This window comes from Rattus norvegicus, chromosome 13 (assembly GCF_036323735.1).
Source record: "Rattus norvegicus strain BN/NHsdMcwi chromosome 13, GRCr8, whole genome shotgun sequence".
In the NCBI taxonomy this organism is placed as follows: Eukaryota; Metazoa; Chordata; class Mammalia; order Rodentia; family Muridae; genus Rattus; species Rattus norvegicus.
This window is the reverse complement of record NC_086031.1, coordinates 93,132,783-93,154,277: the sequence shown is the minus strand read 5'-3', so window position 1 is coordinate 93,154,277 and position 21,495 is coordinate 93,132,783. Positions and strand designations below refer to the sequence as shown.

The following is a 21,495-nucleotide window of genomic DNA, read 5'->3' as shown; positions in this document are numbered from 1 at the left end:
CGCCTGATTTAGCTTCGATTTTTCAAAGAACTGATTTGCAACATGTCTTTGGGTTGGTACAAATTATGACAATTTTCTACTCTGCCTTTAACCATACCTATAATTTCAAACTGTGAGAAGCAATATTTGGTGCAGGCAGGATTTGCAAGCTAACACCAGCTTTAAAATCCTGGCACTTTGGAAGGGATTTTATCGGATGCGTACTTTTGAACTTACTTTCAGACTTAACTACAGACTTGCGGACATTTTTAAAGAAGCGTCTCAAGAGGCTGTTACTTTCTCCATCGTATCTACCCTTGGTAAACAGATCGTTACTCCAGAGAACCTTTGTCAGTAGACTGAAGAGTAAACCTGAGTCCCACATGCTTGAGCCCTGCCGAGCTTGCAGCAGGAGTGGTGGCCCGGGTGCTCCTGCTTTCTCCATGGAGTCTGTGTGCCTACATCTGAGCAAAAGCTATGCTTCAGAGTGGCAGCTCCCTGGCTCACATGGGAACTTGCTAGAAATGCACATTGCAGGGCAGCGAGCTTTACCCCAAGTGGAATCAGAAACGCTTGGGGAGGAGTCCAGTGCTGTTTCAAGTCCTCCAGACATCCCTGGTGTACACTCCAGAGATTTCTAAAGGAAACTGGAAGGGTCTGGGTACCCCTGAACAGAGACTGAGCTGGGGTATAATAGTGTTTCCGGGGCATCCTCACCCACAGAAATAGCCTGGCTGGTGGGAGCCAGATATTTATCAGAGTCACTTATCTAAGATGGGAGGCATTTTGGGAAGCCTGCTGCAGGAGACCGGCAGAATTGACTTTGTGGATATGAAACAGGGGAGCCCTAGAGACATCCCTATGTTAAACAGCCAAGGGAAGACGCTCACAACAGGCCTGACTTCCTGAACAGGCAAACAAGAGCTTCTCATGGCTTCCATAGTTCTAGCGATTATATCACGGTTCTAATTAGAAACTGGTTACTAGTTTCCCCACAGCACTGCTAATCCGGCTGTAACGCAGTGCCAGAAACACAGTTTATAGAGCCATAAACAGCCCCTGTAATGGCTATTTGTGTGGAGCAGTAAATATTTCAGTTTGCTGTTAAACAAAAGGAAGATTGTACTTTTTTATTTTTTTCATTCCTGAAAGAGGCGTCAGGAAAGTGGACTCAATCTCCCCACCCCCACCCCCATAATGCTATGACAGTGGCGGTTCCTGGTCACTGTCAATTAGATTCAAGGTACAAATATTTAGGTTGGGTGAGCAGATGGCCCCACAGCTGCAGGTCCTAAAGTTCCCGTCCACTTTAAAGTAAACGCTCGTAAGCCTTTCCCAGTTTACATGGTGATTCCAGGGCTGAGATGCCCCGTCCTCTGAGGTAGAGAGGAGTCACCCCCACCAAGCTTCCCGAGCAGTCACCTGTGTGCCACAGATGGGGTCCTCGCAGAGGTACACGCCCGGGGACTGCCCGTCCTGTAGGCTGCCTGTGGCCACTTCAGATAGCAGGTCTCGAAGGTTCTCCTCTTTCCCCCACACCTCAACGGCTGAGATCCGGACTGAGAATCGGGCCCCTGTCTTTTCTTTGCGTTCATTGATGAGCTTGAACAGCCAAGAAATAGCACATGGAATAATTCCCAGGTTCTGCATAGAGTCATCCCTTCCGATCATGGTGTAGGATTTCCCTGTGGGAGCAGGGAGAGAGAGAGAGAGAGAGAGAGAGAGAGAGAGAGAGAGAGAGAGAGAGAGATCACTCACTAGAGCCAAAGAATGAAAGGACTAGGAAAGTAGCAAACATTTCCTTATACTGGAAATGAAACAGCTCATAAAAGAACGTGAGAGCCCAAATGAGCGACAAGGGTGAAGTCACCAGGGACCTTGCAGAGGACCTCAAACATGGCGGACTGTCTACCTTCTGCATTGTTCTACACAGAGTAGGAAGCTGAGGCCCTTCATCATGATTACAGTCCTTTTTATAGCCACCCCACAGATTAAATCCACACACTCGTAGTTTGTATGCTTCCCCAAGTTAAATGCTGGTTTGTTCTTGTTTTTGTTTTTGTTTTGTTTTTTTTTGTTGTTGTTTGTTGTTGTTGTTTGTTGTTTAATAGCATGAGCAAATGCCCTTAAGATCAGAACCCCTGCTTTGATCTGTGATCAAGAAGTAAAGAAAGGAGTGGGGGTGGGGCGGAACGGGCTCTCTGTCACAGGGGAGGGGTCTCTCTGTGTCCTCTGCAAGGCCTCTGGGATGATCTCTTCCACCAAGAAGCACTTTTTTGAGTTTCCCAAATTGCTAACTCTTTCTGTATGTCAGACAAGGCCTGGGGACAAAGAGGCCAGGACTGGGAAGAGATTGTAGAGGGGATTTAAGCCAGTCCTTTGTAGGGCTAGCTAGTGGCTCCTTTCCTAGCCACTGACACAGGGAGGAGTTCCCACAGGGCTGGATATTGGTGCAAGGATTTGCTGTGGTTTGCTTGCCCCATGTGGGGCTCTGCTTGGAGATCCCTCCATTGGCTCCACCACCCAAATCTGCTTCCCAGATCCCTTGTTCAGGACAGACATGTATACCTTCCTTGCTTCCCTATTCCCTAGGCTTGGCTCTGACCTTGATCTACGACCTCGTTATTCAACTGTTCTCCTCTTAGACTGGAAGCTCTCCTACGGGAATAGGTGTCCACTTAGGCAGGGTCGTTCTTTATTATTCAGTTTAGCATCCAGAGGGAACGTTAGCCTGCCCTTGCATCGAGGACTCTAGAACCAATACTGAATCACAAATGAGATGACCTAGTGAGCACCACAAGAGGTCAAGTTTCCACTTACCCAGCTTGGCATGGCCAAAACAGAACACACAGCCATCTGCCCCGTTCACCACAGACTGAATGACTTCGGCCACGGTTCCAGCACAAACTTCAGCCTGGAAGACACAAAACGCGGCACCTGGTAAATGCACCTCAATGACATAAGTGACTCTGCCCTCCTGGGACTTAGAGTCCTAGTGTCACCACAGTCCCAGATTATTCAGCCTTTGCCACTTAGAAACTCTGGGGACCTTCTACCCTTTCCACCCTTGTAATCAGCGAAAAACACTGAATATAAACCTCCCTTCCATTTAGCACTTTCCAGTCTTAAAGTAGGTGCAGGCTTCAGTGAAAGAATGGGATGAATTCTGGACCCTAGTCCCCTCTGTCACCTGCCATTCCTAGTTCTAGCCTCCTCTATTGGCCCTCTGTTCACCAGAACCTTACATACACACACACACACACACACACACACACACACACACACACACACACACTCATTCTCTCTCTCTCTCTCTCGCACACACATACTCATACACACACACTCATACACACACACTCTCACACAGACACTCATATACACACACTCATACACACACGCTCTCTCACACACACACTCATATACACACACACTCCTACACACACACTCCTACTCTCTTTCTTTCTCACACACACACTCATACACACACACTCATACACACACTCATACACACACTCCTACTCTCTCTCTCACACACACACGTACTCATACACACACACACTCATACACACACAGTCATTCTCTCTCACACATATATACACACACATACGCACTCATACACACACACTCATTCTCTCTCTCTCTCACACACACACAGATACACACACACACCACACACACACTCCACACACCACACATCACACACCACACACACACACACACTCATTCTCTCTCTCTCTCTCTCTCACACACACACACACACACACACATACACACACACACCCCACACACCCCATTTCTCAAACAAGCTAGTCATACTAGAGGGGAAAACATGATTTCCAACTCAGAAGAGAAACCCCGAGGAATATCTTAGCTTTAACAGAATCGAGACGTCTGGATGTGCATCTGCTTTTTCCCATCCCTCCTTTCTTTGCTCACACCTCACTTTTGAAAACCTCCTTTTCTGTGCACATACTCACTGTGAACAGCATCGACTGCCACCCATCAGTGTGTGATTTGGGGTGTCCTTTAGCTGAGGGTGCCTTGCCTTAGGGGAGATCATTACAATCTACACTGAGAGCATGTTCTTGATGACTTCCTTGTATCTCTCCACTGATGCTCAGTGACAGTGCATGGTGCATAGGGACCACCTCAGAGACTCAGAACATCTCTAGTTAGCATCTCAGACCCTTGCAGCAGCAGGAGGATGGAAGTTCTTTCCTGGTCCTGTTGCTTTGCCTTCACTTCTGTCTCAGGGCTGGTGTCAGAGCTCACGGAGGCCCTGAGAGCCGTCAAACGCTGGGGCTCTGCAGCCATCAGAGTAATGTGCCTCCCAGTGGGAATCTGAAAGGAGGCAGCCTGGGCCATGAATGCAGTCCTTCAGCTCCCTGGTGCAGCTGTGCAATGGATCTAAGTATTTGGAAATCAATTTTCTCTCCCAAACTGAAATTGAAAAACCAGACTCCCGACAATAATCAGTTGTTCAGGGGTGGTCATCTCAGCAGCTCCTCAGGGGTCCCCCTTAGTCAAGGGATGGAGGGATAGGGCTATTTGAGGACCATGAGATCTTATACAACTTCCAGGACTAAGGTGACAAGAGCTAATGTTGTTCTGAAGCCGAGACTGCAACAGTAGAGGTTGTCTGGACTTAGCCAGAGTTGTGTCTTCCAGTGCAGGGAGAAGTCACTGCCCACGAGCCTGCCTTTGACTGGAAAGGAGGTGGGGGTCAGGAGACTGCCAGCCACCCTGGCCACACATAATGTTAACTATGCGACTCTTAAGACCCTGAGGAGAATTTGGGTTATGTGCAGAACAAACTGCCATGGAGTCACCAGTAAAGAGTCGAAGGGGCAGTGGAGACACAGGAGTGGCCTCATAGGGTACAGGGAGGTCCACGCGCTCCCCTGTAGGGCCTCTGTTTGGTTCTTCAGAGAGAAGAGACTGACTGGAGATTTGCCTAGGTTGGACTGCTAAGGGCTGACAGTGACCCCTGGAAACTAACTGCTGCCCTTCCTCATGGGCCCAGAGGAGCGGGGCGCCTCCCTGAGCAGACAGCTATGGTAGGAACAGCTCTGACCAAGGTTTAGCTCTCCCACAGGTCTTAGTCCTCTCCATCTACCCCTTAGGCAGATCTAGCACAAATTCCTCGCAACAGTGGGTGGTCAAAGCTGCCAAGGCTCCTCGAGGATAACAAGGATAGATAGCTCTTAAGGGCAAGGAGGAACAGGGCCGCTCTTATTGTTATTGGTACCAGGGAGATGATGTTCCTAGAAATAGGAAGAAAGAAGTCACAGATGCCTGGGACCACAGATGTCTGCTGCACAGACAGGGACCCAAGAGTGGCCCTTGAATTTGGGCCAGTGGAATACAGTGGGAATGACAGGACCAACTCAATTTTGAGGCAGCATACCTATACCCTGGATGCTGCCATGTCCACCAACTCAGGCTAGCCTGCCCTACGGTGTAGGACAATACAGATGCAAGAACAGGCAGCCCAGACAGAGCCATGTTGCACATTTGCCTGTTTTGTGCCTTGAGGTTTAAGGGGTGATGAACCTGTAGGGTTGAACTGCCTACAACCAGCGGTGTCACATTAACAAATCATGATGACCTTTAAGACAGACAAGGTCTATTGAGCACCTGCTCTCATCACAGTCTAATGAGGCATACGTATTTGCCATATAAGGACATTGGGACCCAGAAAGCTAGAAAACACTGGGTAAAATACTGGTGGGTCAAAGACATGATGTACGGAGCAGGATGCATTGCAGTTAAGGGAGGGTGGGCTCTGGGGAAGATCTCTGCTTAGGACAGGGACTAAGGTGACAAAGATTATTTGTGGAGTCCTAGCTTCCTTGTGGTGCGAAAAGAAGTCCCAGCCTCCTTGTCACCTGTGGTGCAAAAAAAATTTAAAATGCCCCTTTTTACCCAAAAGATTCCAAGGGAGAGTCCATGGCTTGATGTATATGAAAGGTCTTGAAAACCACAGATACATATAGATTTAAACCATTAGACACTCAAGCAAACCAGAACGTCCCGAAATCTGTGAATCTTCAGCTTAGGAACCAAGTGAGAAGTGTAAAAAAGACTAGCAATAAAAATGGCTCTTTCTGGGGTTGGGGATTTAGCTCAGTGGTAGAGCGCTTGCCTAGCAAGCTCAAGGGCCTGGGTTTGGTCCTCAGCTCCAAAAAAAAAAAAAAAAAAAAAAAAATGGCTCTTTCTTTTTTCTGGAATAAATCTAAAAACTCATTAATAGTTCAGGCTTAATTTAGGGTATGCTTTGGAACCCTTACGACCTCCCCAGATAGCTTTGGGAAAGTTTTAACCTGTTAATTAAATTATCTGTAGGCCATTTATTAGTTCTAGTGTCTGGTTTAAATCACCGAGCCCATTGGGTGGTGTGACATAAAAATTGAAACAAATAGGGAAACTGCAAAACTAACTGCTGAGGACCTTATCTTCCTGGGATAAAACTTGGGACACCGATGTTGAGCCTCCTGACGATGGTTTCTACATTTGCTAGTGCCTGTTGGTGGAAGACACAAGTCATGTCAACACCAGCATCCCCTACAGTGCAGGACAGAGAGGAAATTAACAGGCTGCAGATGCTGACTGTGGTGCCCTGCTCCTCAGCTGTAGCCTTAACTGTGATACTTCAAAGAGTTTTACATACAGCTTGGGAGGTCCTTAAAGTTTATCAGAAAGGCACAGGGTCCCTAATGCCACAATGCAGGCAGTGAACCAGGCCACCGGCTGTCTCCGATGTGCCAGATTCACAGATGAATGTGCTCATTTGCTTTTGGTATGAGGAGTGACCTGAGGCCTTGCTTGTCATGCGGCGAGTGCTGACTGATACCGCGCACTCTCTGTTTCCACATTTCTCCACTGATTCTGGTCACGGGAGATGCCTGAACCTCTGCTTCCCTACCGAGCACTCCATTTCCTCACTGGGGCTATGATGCTGCCTTCCACTCCCCATGGGTATGAGACTTCAACCCAGTCACCAGCAATACCTTCCCCTTGTTACACGACTTCCCAAAGCCCAGGTAGGAGAGTCCTAACCAGTCAGTCTCGTCAGCACCTTTTTCAGTCACCCCATAATCTCTGACCTTCCCAGTTAGTTTCTTATCAATAACTGCCTTGTTTTTTCTTCTCCCCAAGTCTGTATATACATGTCTCTGTATGTGTACGAGTATATGTGGAGGCAAGAGATTGATGTTGGGTCTCTCTCTGTCTCTGACTCTGTCTTCTTCTCTGTCTTTCTCTCTCTCTCTCTCTCTCTCTCTCTCTCTCTCTCTCTCTCTCTCTCTCTCTCTCTCTCTCTCTCTTTCTGTCTCTCCAGGATTGCTCATCCATTTGGCAAGACTATCCAGCCAGTGAGCTCCACGGAGCCTATTAGAACGAAGCGTGCACCATCATGCATAACTTGCGTGAGGGCTGAGGATCTGAACTCAGATCCTTGAGTTTGTGTGATAAGCATTTCAACTAAGCCACCTCTTCAGCCCTCCAAGTATATAACTTGATGAAATCCCAACACACCAAATCTTTCCAAGGCAACTACCATACCAGTAACCCAGGAGAACTGGGGTAGTCTGTGGAGCTCAGAATGACTTCCAAGCACAATGATATGAATGGAGGAACTTGTCCATTAGTGTGTCCCAGAAGATACCCTATCAGCTCATGCCCCTTTAATAAAGACTAGCTGAGCCCTGAGGGACTTTAACCCACCTGAGAAGCATCTTGTGGGAAAACCGCATCGAAGGCAAACATCTTGGGAGGGACCTGGCTGCTTCTTTTTTGGAAGGCATTGTGACCTCCACAGGTCAGGGGGTCGTACAAGGTGATCTGCTTCTTCCGTGGATCCACCTTCAGGAAAGAGCTGGATTCTGAGGTGTCTCGGGCCGACGCGGAACAGATACGCAGCATGACTTTCACCTGTTAAAACCAAACATGGACTGAAGAGCTGGCTCCTTAATGATGTTTGTGGCCCTCTGCCCATGACGGTATAAATATCCATTGCAGTGGTGAACTTTCCCGTGATACATTACGGCGAGATACACAATGAATCTGCAGGCTAGCCCTCCCTGGGTCATGGGAAGGATGGGTTATTTATAATTACCAGGTAGAATGTTTTGATATGTCTATTACTTTAATGCAGAGAAGGCTCACTGTGTTCTTTGTCTTCCTATTAATATAAATTAAAAATTAACTGTGCCCTGGTGGCCCAATTACATAGATGAAAAGCTAATCTGGACTGTCAGGCTATAGGGGCTGGTGCAGTTCCCTTGAAGCTCAAAGATCAATAAACCATGCACATAAAAGTTAGCTTCATAATTTACTCCCCAGCTCGGCTCATCAGGGCTCTGGGAGACAAAAATCCACAGTTATTAGTGTCATCATTAAAGGCCCGTGAAATGGCCTGTTTTTAATGGCCAGCATTTGAAATGCGTTCCAAGGGGCAAGTGTGATAAAGGATTGGTGTGCAGTATGATATTTGGGAGCCCATTACGTGAGCGTGGAGAAGCCTCATTTGTGGGGATGAAAGCTGGTCTTGGCTGGAATCAGGGGGGAGTGTGCTCTATTCCACCTTTGGAGTCATGGAACATAAGCATCTCTAGTGCTCGAGACCAGCCCTGCTCCGCCCCATGACCGAGGACAGCAGCCATCACAGAAGTGGACCATCTGCTCTGTAGTCCTAAGGTGTGCAGAAATCAAGCCGAGGCCAGCACAGATCTGGAGGCTGTAGTCCCCGGAGATGGACTTAGCTCTGGTTTGGTTTGGTTTGTTTTTGTTTGGACTCAGCTATTTTTCTTTTTTACTACATGGTTTATTCAGTCCGGCATGTGACGGTCACTTTCTTTGAGTAACTACTATGTGCCCAGCACTATGTTAGGCATAAAGGACACATAATGTGTAGGACAGGCCAGACATCTCCAGAGGCAGGTAATTTTAGTGATATAACGTGGCAAACTGTGAGTGCTCGAGGATGATTCTTCAACTCCTGTCCTCTTTGTGTGACTAGCTGTTGGTACTGACAAAACCCCCAGCAGGCTTGGGGCAAGGCAGAGCCCCAAAAAATAGAGACCTGCTATCTTTTTTCTTTATGTGCACATGGGTTCCCAGTGTGTGAGTACCAGTGTATGTGCATGCACATGTGTATGTGCACATGGTCAAAGGCTGGTGTTGAGTCTTTTCCTTGACCACTCTCCCCCTTCTATATTGGTGAAGAGTCTATCATTTGAACCCAGAGCTTGACATTAGGCTAGAACAGCTAGTGCACTTGTTCTAGGGATCTTCTATCTCTGCCTCCCGTGTGGTGGGATTATAGGTGGGTTTCCATGCCCACTTAAAATTTGCATGGGTGCTGGACCCTGAAACTCTAGTCCTCAAGTTTCCACAGCAAGTTCTTTGCTATTCCAGCCATCCCCTAAGCCTCTGATTATACATGTTTTAACAAAACATTTCAAACATAGAAATGTACACAGATTAATACATATCACGTACAGTGGATTGAGGTCATTCTCCTGTCCATCTCACCCCTGTTTGCTAAGGCCTGGGGACTAAACTTCATTTACAAAGCTTAATCATGAACAATTCTAAGGGTACCAGGCTCATCAGATGTCTAATGCCATAACCTGTGCATCTCCTTATAATACACACACCAGTGTGGATTGGAGGCCAGCTGTCTTGATGGTAGGGTGTGGTTGGCCTTCCAGGGTTCAAAATGTGATTCTTCTATTCAAGAACTTAGAAGACTTCCTGCCATTTGAAGGTGATGGGCTGTGTTATGTCAGGCCTGTGCCATCATCTGGATAATCTTATTCCCCTGATGATCCAGGACATGGGAACTCTTGTCAAGATTTAACAGGAGGAAATGGATATCATACACTGTTGTGTTATAGCCTCGTTCTGTTGCTATAATAAGAGATTCTCCCTAAAAGCAACTTAGGGGGAGGAGAGGATTTATTTGGCTTATACTTCCTGGTCAACAGTTCATCATTGTGGGAAGTCAAGGCAGGAAAATTGAAGCAAGAACCTTGGAGGACCGTTTGCTGGCTCTCGTTCTTAGCTAGCTTTCTTATATAACCAAGGACAACTTGCTGGAGGATGGCACCACCCATGGTGGGCTGGGTTCTTCTGCATCAGTTAATAATAAGACAATCCTTCACAGACAAACCTGACAAAGATACTCAATTGAGAGTCTATTTGGGTGATTCTAGGCTGAGTCAAGTTGACAGTATTAACTAGAGCATACACTTTGGACCTTGCTGCTAAACCTGTGGATGATAGAACTGGCCCAAATTTATCTTTAAGGCCCCATGTTTTCTCCTTCTACTTTCTACCTCCAATGGTCAAGCTTCTTGGAGCCTCACTTTCCCCATCTCTGTGGTAACAATGCCTGCCTACCGAACTGTTGTGATAGTTGCTGTGCAAGGTGGTAAATGTGGAACACAGCACACAGATGACAATTTCTGCTCCCTTCATCTGTCTTCCTCTGGACCTTGACAGCCTGACTATTCTTTTCCAATGATGATGCGGATGATAAAGCTACAGAATGCCGTGACCTGGATTCTGGGTACCATGACACACAAAGAGGATCCTAGGACAGATACTATAGGTAGGGCTAGTTAGTACACATAAGATATGACTGGGATCCTACCAGGACAGCACCTTAGAGTCCCATAGCCACTGCACACAGGACAATAGCCACTATGATTGTATATCTGCCACTGGGGCATGTCCTTGTTCCTCATTACTCTCTACAACCTGATTTTAACTCTACTCATGTCTAGGTTTGTCCCCGTTACACAGCGGTACGCTACGAGCAGGTATCCAGCCATGCAGCTACTTTTGAGGGGTAACTGGGCCCCCAGGCTTTCTGTGAGTGTCTCTCCCCAGGCATCTATGAACCACACGAGTCACGGATGCTGATACTCCAAGGCAGAACCGATGGAGCCACACGACCTGCTTGGCTTTCTGTTTTGCAAATTTTGCATTCCATTTCTAGGTAACTAGAGGCTCTGAATGAAAATGTAAGGTAGGCTAGGCAGAAGCCCACGTGGAGAAGGGAGGCAGGCATGGGACCAGCCAGCCATTTGAAGAGGAAGCATATGCCTGCATCTTAATGAAGCACTCAGTCCCTTCTCTGCAGATGAACTGAAGACCCTGCCTTATGTCCTGCTAAGGAGGACAGTTCTAAAGGACACAGTTCTAAAACAAAACAAGACATGGAACTCAGAGCCAGGGAAAAAGGCACCCTTCATTCCTTTCTCTGCAAGTCATTTAAATGAATGGAGGATTTCCCCCTTCTAGAAAGGAAATTGGGTTTTTCTGCTTCGCCTCCTCTTTGCCATTATTCCTTTGGTCCTGCACTCCACTTCCTGCTTAATCCTCTGTAATTAAAGAGCTTAAGAGACACCACTTATGATCAAGAAAGTTCCTCGGACTTCTTGCCAGGAGCCCTTGCTTTTGTTACAAACACTGTTGGATTCTTGGCAACCTCTTCAGCCCTGCCCTCTGCTCTGTTCCCCCTGGAGAGGAGGGGGCTGCCATACACAGTCACAGCCTAGCTCAACTCTCAGGGTCAAGACCACAATCATTTCCAAGAACAGACCTGAGACAATGGCATCCAGATAGCTAAAGGGACAGTCTGAGGGTGGGAAAGGAGGGGCAGACACCCAGAGAGTGGGAGACCGTCAGCATGGACCAAAGGCCCCTCTGGTTGGGAGCTCCTCTGCCTCATTTGTCTAATTACTCATGGTTGGTGCGAGACAGCTGTTGCTTGGGGCAGCTGTTGTCTTTATGACTTGCTCATTAATCTTTTCAGCACCTCCAGGTGGACGGCATCCTGAGACCGGAAAGAAAGGAATTGTGAGACACTCATTGAGAGGAGTCTAACATCACTCTCTCAAGCTGCACACTCCCTCCATCAATGAGGAGGTGATAGCCGGCTGCCACCCAGCTTATGGGAGGCTAATGAGGAGCAGGCTCTGCAGTTCCTCACCATCACTGTTACACACGGTCGTGTCAGCAGACACAGTTGTTGGTCGCTAGTCATCATGGCACAGACCTAGTGAGGCTCTGTTGTCTGTTTCTCTCGCCGGTAGCTATTGGCCTGGAGGCCGGGGTTCAACTATGACACTCAGGAGGCTGTGAGCAGGCTTACAGTTCAAAGGTCATTTCACCAATCAGAAAGATTACACAAGGCGATGAGGGGCAAAGAACTCTGCATTCGTTCTCACTGAGTTCCTTACATGAACACCACAGTGAAAGCCGTCCAGGAACCACTCGGCCCAGTTGGCTGTAATCGATGCTGGGTAAGAAGATGGCTTTCCTACTCAGGGAACTGGGGAATAGCATTAGATCAACCAACCACTGCATCTTTCCGATCTTTTACACCTCCGCTGTATTCTAATTCCCTCAACATGGACGTTTAAGAATAAGCTCAGTAGAAAGCGTAGCAACTGCCCCAAACTGCCATTTGGTATCCCTTTTGGTCACATTCAGGGTTTTCTTTTAGACTTCTCGTTTGTGGGATCCTGAGCCATGATGTTTATAGCCCATGTACAAAAACTTCTCCCCAGAGAAAACCAGAGGCAGACTGAATAGGGTCATTAGTGAAACATGGTGCACACTGGCAATTCTAGTACTTGGGGGCAGAGGCAGGAGGATGGCCTGCATGGCCTGTGTGGCTTAGGCTGTGTAGTGAGACTTGGTTTCAGAAAAGATAGGTTGTTCGAAAGCCACCACAGGAAGAATGGCGGGAAGAAGAGGAAAGAAGTGTCTTGTCAGATGAGGACCTAAAAGCAAATGGAGGTGGCTGCTGGGTATCGAGCGCTTGCCTAATGTAAGTAAGAGCACAATATACATGAACACACACACACACACACACACACACACACACACACACACACACACGTCATCAATTTAGACAACGTAGGTAATTCCAACCAAGGATCCAGTTTTCTCCACAGTGGGGCAAGTGGCAGGGATAGGAGGCCAGGACTCCTCATGAAGGCAGGTGACAGGAATACTGATCACACTGTGCTCAGCCTCACATGGGGTTGAAGGCTGAGCTGAGGGGGCCTAGCCCCTGCCCTGGAGGTGGATGGTGAAAAGCAGTCCTATGCTGTCCTGGAGATAGATCGAGGCCTTTCCTGCTTCCCTCCTAATTTAGGTAAGATCTAACCATGAAGAGAAAAACTTAGAGGCCACCAGGTAGCCTTTGATGGGCACAGAGCAAACCTGGAGAGGGACAGGGGGTGGGGGGTTCTCACCCATGTTTTACCAAGGTGTTTGGTTGATAATCATATGTGGGCCTTGGCATCCATGTGCTTAAGGTAGAAGGTAGACCTCTGTGCTACCTCCCTTGACAGACAGATGTGGAGAACAAAAGCATGAAGACTGCTTAATAAGCAGCACACAGAACAAAATATTGCAGTCAGCTCCCCACTCCTGTGGTGTCCACCTGCATCCAGCTAACCACAGACTGGAAAGACCCAGGAAGAAAAATGCACGTGTCCTAGGCATCTAGACATCTTTGCTTCTCATTAATTCCCAAATGGTACAGCATCGCATCCACACAGCAAACACCTACAGAGTAGGTACATGCTGTCATATATTATAGCTGATATACGGATAATTTAAAATGTTCAGACTGTGTATAGGTTCTTTACAAATATCGTGTGATTTTATGTACAGGACTTGAGCATCCGTGCACTGTAGAATATGTAGGGATTCCCAGGCTCAGTTACCCAGAGGTACTGAGGCATGGGTGTGTTATCTTCAGGAAGGAAGGTATGAATTCAGTGTATGGGTGCAACAGGGTCCTTTCCCTCGGATCTACTGCTAGAAAACAGACTATGAACATCAAATTAACACCGGATGGGGATGAGGCAATGACTCAGTGAATAAGAGCTTGTGCAAGTATAAGGACCTGAGTTCAAATCCCAGCCCCATGTTGAAAAGTCAGGCACAATGGTGAGCTCCTGTAAATCCAGTGTTAGCGTGGGGGGTGGGGAAGATGGAGTGGCAGATCCCTCACTGGCCAGCTTAGCCTGAGTCAACTTCTGGTCTCTGTGTGGTTGTGCAAACCCCTCCCACCATCACCACCACCATACAAAAATATCATAAAGCAGATTAAGCACGTACAAAGAGGCGCGATAAAGATGGTTTTCCTCTCACTGCCTGTTACACTATACGTGATACACTTACACTTTTATAAAGGTGAGTAATCTATACGAGGTTTGATCTCAGCACCTAAATGAGGTATCTCTTATACTTTGTCCCTTTCTTCTCTGTCTGACCACAGTGCCTTTGCCACATTCTAGATGATATCAGAGGGATGGGAGACCTATTGAGTGAACACTTCCCAGTGTCTTCCTCTCGGCACACTCAGCATCTGCTGTGTTAGGGAAAGAGCAACCCTCCTCAGCTGCCCATGCTCTGACATCCTGACAAATACGTGGTGGGAGACTTTGATGAAGTGCTCATTTCTAAAACCTCACTGCAAGGGATTAAGGGCGCAATTTCCCAGCCATTATTTGAAGAGCTCCTTTCTCTTTAAATATCATAATGTAAGATTATATTGCTAGCCTATCATGGGATATTGTACTTCACAAATGTGAGGTTTTTCCCCTCTTATTTATTCAAGATGTCTCCTTAGCTTCATAGATGACTGACAATAACATTACAGTAAATTAAAATCAGGTGTTACACAAGATGATAGTTTATATATTTCCCTGATAAAATTTCTAAAACTGATATGAAATTTGTTCTTTTTTTCATGCTCAATTTCGACCTGTCTCACCTCTGTCTCTCTCATTTGTCTGTCTTTCTTCTGTCTCTCTGTGTCTGCCTGACTCTCTCTGTGTATGTCTGTCTTTCCTTCATCTCTCTCTCTTTGAGGTGCTGGTTTGTCTGCAGGCCTGTCTGTGTATCTTTCTCAGTGTGTGTGTGTGTGTGTGCGTGTGTGTGTGTGTGTGTGTGTATGTGTACACATGTATGTACACACATGTGTGTGCATGCATCTGTGTATCTGTGTGTGTACACGTGTATGCGTGCATATGTCTTGCATCCACGCGCGTGCTTGCGTGTGTGTGTGTGTGTGTGTGTGTGTGTGTGTGTACAGCCATGCCACAGAGAACACGGGAGGAAGGGTTCTTCTCAGTCATCCCATGCCTTATTCTCCTGAGACAGGGTCTCTCAGTGAACCCAGAGCTTCCTTTTCCAGCTAGATCGGCAGCCACAAAGCTCCAGTGATTCTCCTCTCTGACCTCCACCACAGCACCTAGGTTAGGCACACGTGGCCACACCCAGCTTTTACCCATGTTGTGGATCCAAACTCAGGACCCCATGCTTGGCAACCAGCACTCTTACCAGCCCTGAAATGGCTTCTCTTGGAGGCAAATTCCCACAGTTCTATGGAACTGGAAGGTTCAAGGAGAATGGCAGAGGACTGGGAGGCACCTGTTGGTCAGGGTAAGGCACACAGGTTTCTAATGATTCCAACGCCAGGAAATGCAGGGGAGAACCAAGACAACTGTACTCCTTACAGTTAGAGCTCTAAACCTATTATCTCACAATGGCACTGCTCCACCAAAGCACAATGGGCATTACAGGATTGCAGAACCACACCTAAAGAGACCTCAGGGACCGGAAGCACAGGTCAGTTGTGTGTTACAAAACCTGTTAGATCAAATTCCTTTGTGTCAAAAGTGTAGTGTCATCCTTCATGAAGTGTGCTAAGAGTATGGGGTTTGGTCCACCTGGAGAGTCCAGTTTGGTGTGACACATTTGGAGAATAGAGGCTGAGATGCACTCACTCAGGCTTCCTGAGGGACAGTCTGTTCTGTGTTGACAAGAGCGGTTTACAGACCTTGACATTTGGTGAAGGCTATTCCCTCCTTTCCATGTGCTTTCCGCACGGCAGCCCTGCTAAAGAATTACCACTGTCCCTGTAGCTACCACGCTCCCTCGCTCTGCACTGGGATTTCTGGTCCTGGTACTCCATCGACTTGCCCAAAGCCAAATGCCTGGCTGTGGCCTTGACCTGCTTCTCTCTTCCAGGATGCAAACAGAGCTGAAGTACCCTTGAGGACTTGGGAAGGAGCAGGCCAGTTCCTTCACTAAAGACTCAGCTTTTCAGAGGCGCCATTAGGTGAGTTCGTGTGGCGCCAGACAGCAAGTAACGAGCGGCCATGCCATCAGAGGAGAGATTTACATTATTAAAAGCCAGGCTGGCGAAGGTGACAAGCGGAGGCACAATAAAGCTGAGTGTGGGGGAGCATGTGAGAGACCAGAAAGTGGAGCCTGCTAATGAGATGTACTCAATAAAGACGTGCTTCAGGGAGTGGAGGGGGCCTAGAAGATCCCATAAAGCTCGTCATCAGCAAGCATCTGTCACGGGCAAGCCTAGCCAGGGACTTCGAAACACAGTGGGGAGAAAAAGCTCTTCCCCCCTGAAACCCTGCTAATGGCTGGCAGCTTTGGGAGCAGGGTCCCTCACACCAATTAGTAGACTCGAGAGAGAGCAGGCCAAGCAGCTGAGGATGAGAAGGACACATCTCAGGGGCCAGTCTGTCAGAAAGGACTGGATCTCTGACAGTTGCCTATTTAGAAGTCACCCCAACCCTTAAGCTCATTCTGTTCAGGAAACCCATTTTAAATGGATGAGCTGGTGTCAAGACAGACACCCTAAGACAGGCATCTTTGGGTCTGATGGAGGTGGATTGTGGGATGCTAGTTTTCCCTGGAAGAATCACTTCCATGTCAAGGATGTGCACTTGCGGTTTCTCCCTGTGATCTATGTGATGTATAAGCTAGTTAGCTGGGTGCCTAGGGCATAGGCTGTGGAGAAGGGCTCCCAGGGTTGAGATCTAGACCCTCTGCTAATGCCTGTCTGTGGACAAGAGTTTTAAGCTCTTTGGTGTTCGGTGTATCAACTGGTAACAAGAGCCGTAGGGTTCTAAGGTATGGAGCCAGGGGCTACGAGCCCACACTTGGGATTAGCTGTTACTGCCTCACAGCCATTACTGTGGTAACCGAGCTTACTGAAGAGACCATGAGTCTCAAGTCAGACAGATTATGGCTCTTGGTAGTCTCCCCATCTCTAAATGGAGACAATATTCTCTTTTGAAATTAGAGATTTTGAAATTAGAAATTAATGGCTGAACAGATTCAGTCAAGTTCTTAGGTTGTTTTCTAGAAAAAGTGTTCCAGAATCCACGCAAGGATACCTTGAAACTGGATTTTCAAGAATGACACATGACGAAGGAGCCAGGCCCTTGCCTTTTGACAAGCAAAGCTCAAAATGGGATGTGCAGAATGCGGTATCAAGCCTGGAATACACCGTGAGAGGAGGCAGGGGGAGCAAAAGGCCCAACAACTGCTTCTCACCAGCCAATCAGCAAGTGGTCCTTCCCCCTCTGGTCTGTATAAATTCTGTTCTCAATAGCTAGAGAGGCAGACTTGAGCCGGCAGTCCTTGAATTCCTTGTGTGATGAACACAGACTGAAGTCTTCTCTCTTTGCAAAACCCAGGTCCCATAGCGTTCCATTGTGCATACTTTGGGCTGTGAGCCCTTGATTGATATCACCATGATAAGGATTTACATGATTATTAATAATTAATTGTGCAAAACCCTGGATACAAGGACCTCAACAAGTAGGTACTGTCGTGTAGAACTATATCCACTACGGGGTGGAAGATCCTTAGAACTCTGGGCTCTCACTGACACCTCCTTCATTTAGATTATCCAGGAGTTCAGGAGGCCCAAGCCCTATGTTCTAAATTGCTCGCCCAAGATCACTCTTTTTTTAAATTTTTTGCATACAAACTTTTAGTGAAAACTGATGGGCCCCATGACATGGTGTTTAGTCAATATTCTGCTTAAGTGTGTTGTTCTCAAAGGTGGTTCATCTTTTTTTCATTGTGCTGTTAATTTTTATGTGCAAAAAAAATCCATTTAATTTTATTACTTTGGAGAATCTCATGTGTGAATACTGTATTTACATCATTTCTGTCCCATTTTCTCCCTCCCCCCACTCTCCCTGTTGCCCCCTTAACTTCATGACCTCTTCTCTAATATTATTGTTTTATACCCACACAGCACGCATGTGCCCGTGTAATACAGCCCGCTGTGTTCATATACTGTTGCTCGTGTGTAAATGAGTTTAGGGCTGACCGTATGGGATGGGATAACCATTGGGTAGCTCCTCCTTGGATTGGACCAGATCTCCTTAAGTAGTCATTAATTGCCTATAGCTATTTATACGGAGCCTTATGAGATTTCCCCGCCTACGCTACTGTGATAATTGTACAGTTCTTGCTTAGGACACATTATCGTTAGGATTCCATGAGCTCCCCAGATTTTTATAGGATCTAGGCCTTCAAGTTCCACCCCTTTATCTCTTATCTGATTTTTAATAAATACTGACTGACAATGATTGGACATTTTATGAACAATAAGCAGAAATGAGACTATTGCCAGAAATAAGACACGCATAGTGGTGTAAGTTTGTAATCTCAGCTACTTGTGGTGGAGGGGTGCTGAGGCAGGGAGATTGCAAATTCAAGGTCTAGTTGGGCCACTGAGTAAGGTCAAGGCCATTTTCCACTTCTTAGTAAGAAGCTGTATCACAATGAAAAGGAAAAGTGGAGTTTGGGATGTGACTTGGATGTGGTTACTTAGATGTGAAAGGCCCTGGGTTTAAGCCCTAGAAATGCAGCATGCACACACACACACACACACACACACACACACACACACACACACACCCCTTATACATGCCCTCAAGATATCACTGAAGGAGTGTTTTCAGAGAGACAACAATGGTCACGTCTTAAAACTAGAATTTTTTCAGATGCGTTCAGTTTGGCTTTGAGGCATCTACTAAAGGGCCTGTGTCCCACCAATGCTAATGCTACCACCAGAGCTAAATTGCAGCTCTGCTGTCGCTCAAACGAGACCTAAGAAGTGCTGTATGTGGTGTTGCAGCCTTGGCGTCACCAGAGAGCTGCTGTTTGACTTAGAAAACAACAGGCGGGACAATGGGCAAGCTGTGTTTCCTTCTGGAACCTTCTATATAACAAATGGAAAACTTCAGCTTGCTACTGAACGCTTGCTTTGCTGTCTCCAGTATCTCACTGCCGGGTTCTTCCTGGACCTGAGAATCTCAATATCTCGTTGCTTCTCGCCCTTTGAGCTAGACACACAAATTCTATTATAAATAACTTATTTATCTGAAATAAAACATCAGCACCAACCATCATAATTATTAGGTATGAATCTTCCTTGCAGGTACGTCTTTAGTCCAGTTGCTTTACGAAGCCGTCTTAGAGCAGTGTCTAGACTCCCTCCCAGGCTTTATCACATGGGCAGGAGACAATCTCATTCCTGCCAGTAACACAAATGAAGGGTAGTCTGACTTCTTGAGGCTACACAGGACAAAGGGCAGGTAACTTAGCATAAAACCCACTCAGTTCATCATGAAGACCTCTCTAGTCTGATGGCAGAGACTAGGCATCTATCTCAGAGCCTGCTGGGGAGCTGGGAACCAGTAGGAGTGGGGAGCCTTTCCTAGAAAGGCCTGAACCTCTCAGCCGTAGTCTGATGAAGAAGTAAAGAACCTGAGGACCGTCCCAGGGGGAAAGACATCAGAGGGAGCCCTGAGGTCAAGACTGAGCCTGAAATCATCTCATCTACAGCTTTGGATTCTAGATAACTCTAATTTCCATTGAAGCTTGACACACACTCATTAGATCACTGCACAAACTGCATTTTCATATCCATCCCCACATAGAAAGGGAGGAGGTGAAGAGTACGCAGCGGGAACAAAGACGGTACACTGTGTCTTGGTGCCAGACCCCTATTCCTTGACAGGTCTTCAAGTCTCAACAATAAGGAAGAGTAAGAAAGCCCAGTAAGTAGCCAGGGCTACCCCAGTTCTTCCTCCGCCAGTGCTCAAGGGAGAGCCTCACAGTCAGATGTGCGCACTGCTCTGCATAGCCCCAAGGCCAGGGGTGCAAGGGATGGGGACATGGTGAAAAGAGAAAGGCGCACTACCACTTCTGCTTAAGAGTTTCTCTACTTTCTAGGTTTCATCTCGGAACTAAAACAACTCCAATCCTCAGCTTAGCTCAGGCAAGCCTCAAGCTCCTTGCGCCATCTTCTTAGAAGGCATAAGAAGGCATAACGTAAGGGGGAGGGGAAAGTTATAAACCTATGTCACCCTCAAAGGGCCAGCTTCTGATCCCTACAATCTCCTCACCACCCTCTGCCTAGGCAGATAGCCTCTTGCTGGTAACAGGAGACAAGTTTGAAGCTCATAAGCAGGTTCTACTATGGAAAATGATTAGAGAGCTGTGTGTTATCTGTCTTTTCTTTAATCGTGTGTGTGTGTGTGTGTGTGTGTGTGTGTGTGTGTGTGTGTGTGTGATCAGCTAGATGCTAGGGAGGGAAGTACCTAGTAAGCATACAATTTGCTTAATCATGGCCTGCTCCCTTGTGTTTGCTAAGAATCGACGCTAACAGCAGGAACACAGAATTAAATTACGACCCACTTCAAACAGCGACAATCCTCCTCACCTAGAAGGCTGGAAAGAGGGAGCTTTCCCTCTGCGACTGAGAAGGGATGGAAACCTTAAATGACAGGCAGCTGATCAGTAAGACTGTCTCCTGAACTTGAGAGTTCCAGAGCCCTCCTAGCACACGGGGTCTGAAGGAAATGTCAGAGGCAACTGTCCCCTGAGAAGACGGATGATCCGGAGCCATGCTGTCCAGACTGAGTGCTCAACTTCCCTCCTCGCCAGGTCCTTTCGCACAGTGCAGAGTTAGCCTCCTCCAAGGCCAGGATGCTGATGGAGGAGACGGAGGCTTTATCCTGGCTCTGCAGATAAAGTCACTGCTGGCAGAGAGACAGTGGTGACCAGGAGGAGAGGGAGGAGTCTTCCTCAGTGTGACAGCAGACATCTCCAGGTGTCGTGATTTCTCTCTCTGTAAAGCAAGGCTACCAAGGCCAAAGGTTTCTTCCAGTTTGGGCAGCTTTGTAGGGAACGGTGGACGTGTGCAAGCTGTACTTTTAAAGCATGGGATTTGAGTGTGAAGACTGACTGAGTGCATGCAAGGCTAGGGGGCTGATATGTAGTACAAGAGTTAGTCCTATGGAAATGCATGTGTGGGTGCTAGTAAAGGTCACGTGACATAGTATGGGGGTGATAAAACAGTCATCAGACAGATGAATATTTGTCAATGCTGATTAGTAACCCACTCTCTACCTAGGAGAACTGAGTATGACAAAAATGTCTAGATTCAAGGAAGGAACCTAAGACAGATGTGCTTCAGAAGACAGAAGACGAGAAAGCTTGTCACGGAGGACAACATATTGATGTCCTAGCCACAGCAACAGAATATATCGATGATGGCTAACAAGCAGACCGATAGAGACATCTTTTTCTCCAGTGGAGGGGGCAGTGGTACTGACTCCTCCTTTCAGGGGATCAATGGATGCTTCTCCATTT

The 21,495-nt window shown here is 47.2% G+C and overlaps 1 protein-coding gene across 5 annotated transcripts in view; it reads right to left on the bottom strand.

The window, feature by feature from the left end:
- Window positions 1-21,495, bottom strand: part of Kif26b (kinesin family member 26B) — a 405,645-nt gene that overhangs the window by 66,794 nt on the left and 317,356 nt on the right. For all 5 annotated transcript variants that reach the window (NM_001109079.2, XM_063272386.1, XM_063272387.1 and 2 more), the window contains 3 exons: window positions 7,705-7,911; window positions 2,800-2,893; window positions 1,402-1,664 (listed from right to left, as the gene is read on the bottom strand). In NM_001109079.2, the coding sequence (NP_001102549.2) occupies window positions 1,402-1,664; window positions 2,800-2,893; window positions 7,705-7,911 (564 nt within the window). The remainder of the gene's footprint in view (window positions 1-1,401; window positions 1,665-2,799; window positions 2,894-7,704; window positions 7,912-21,495) is intronic.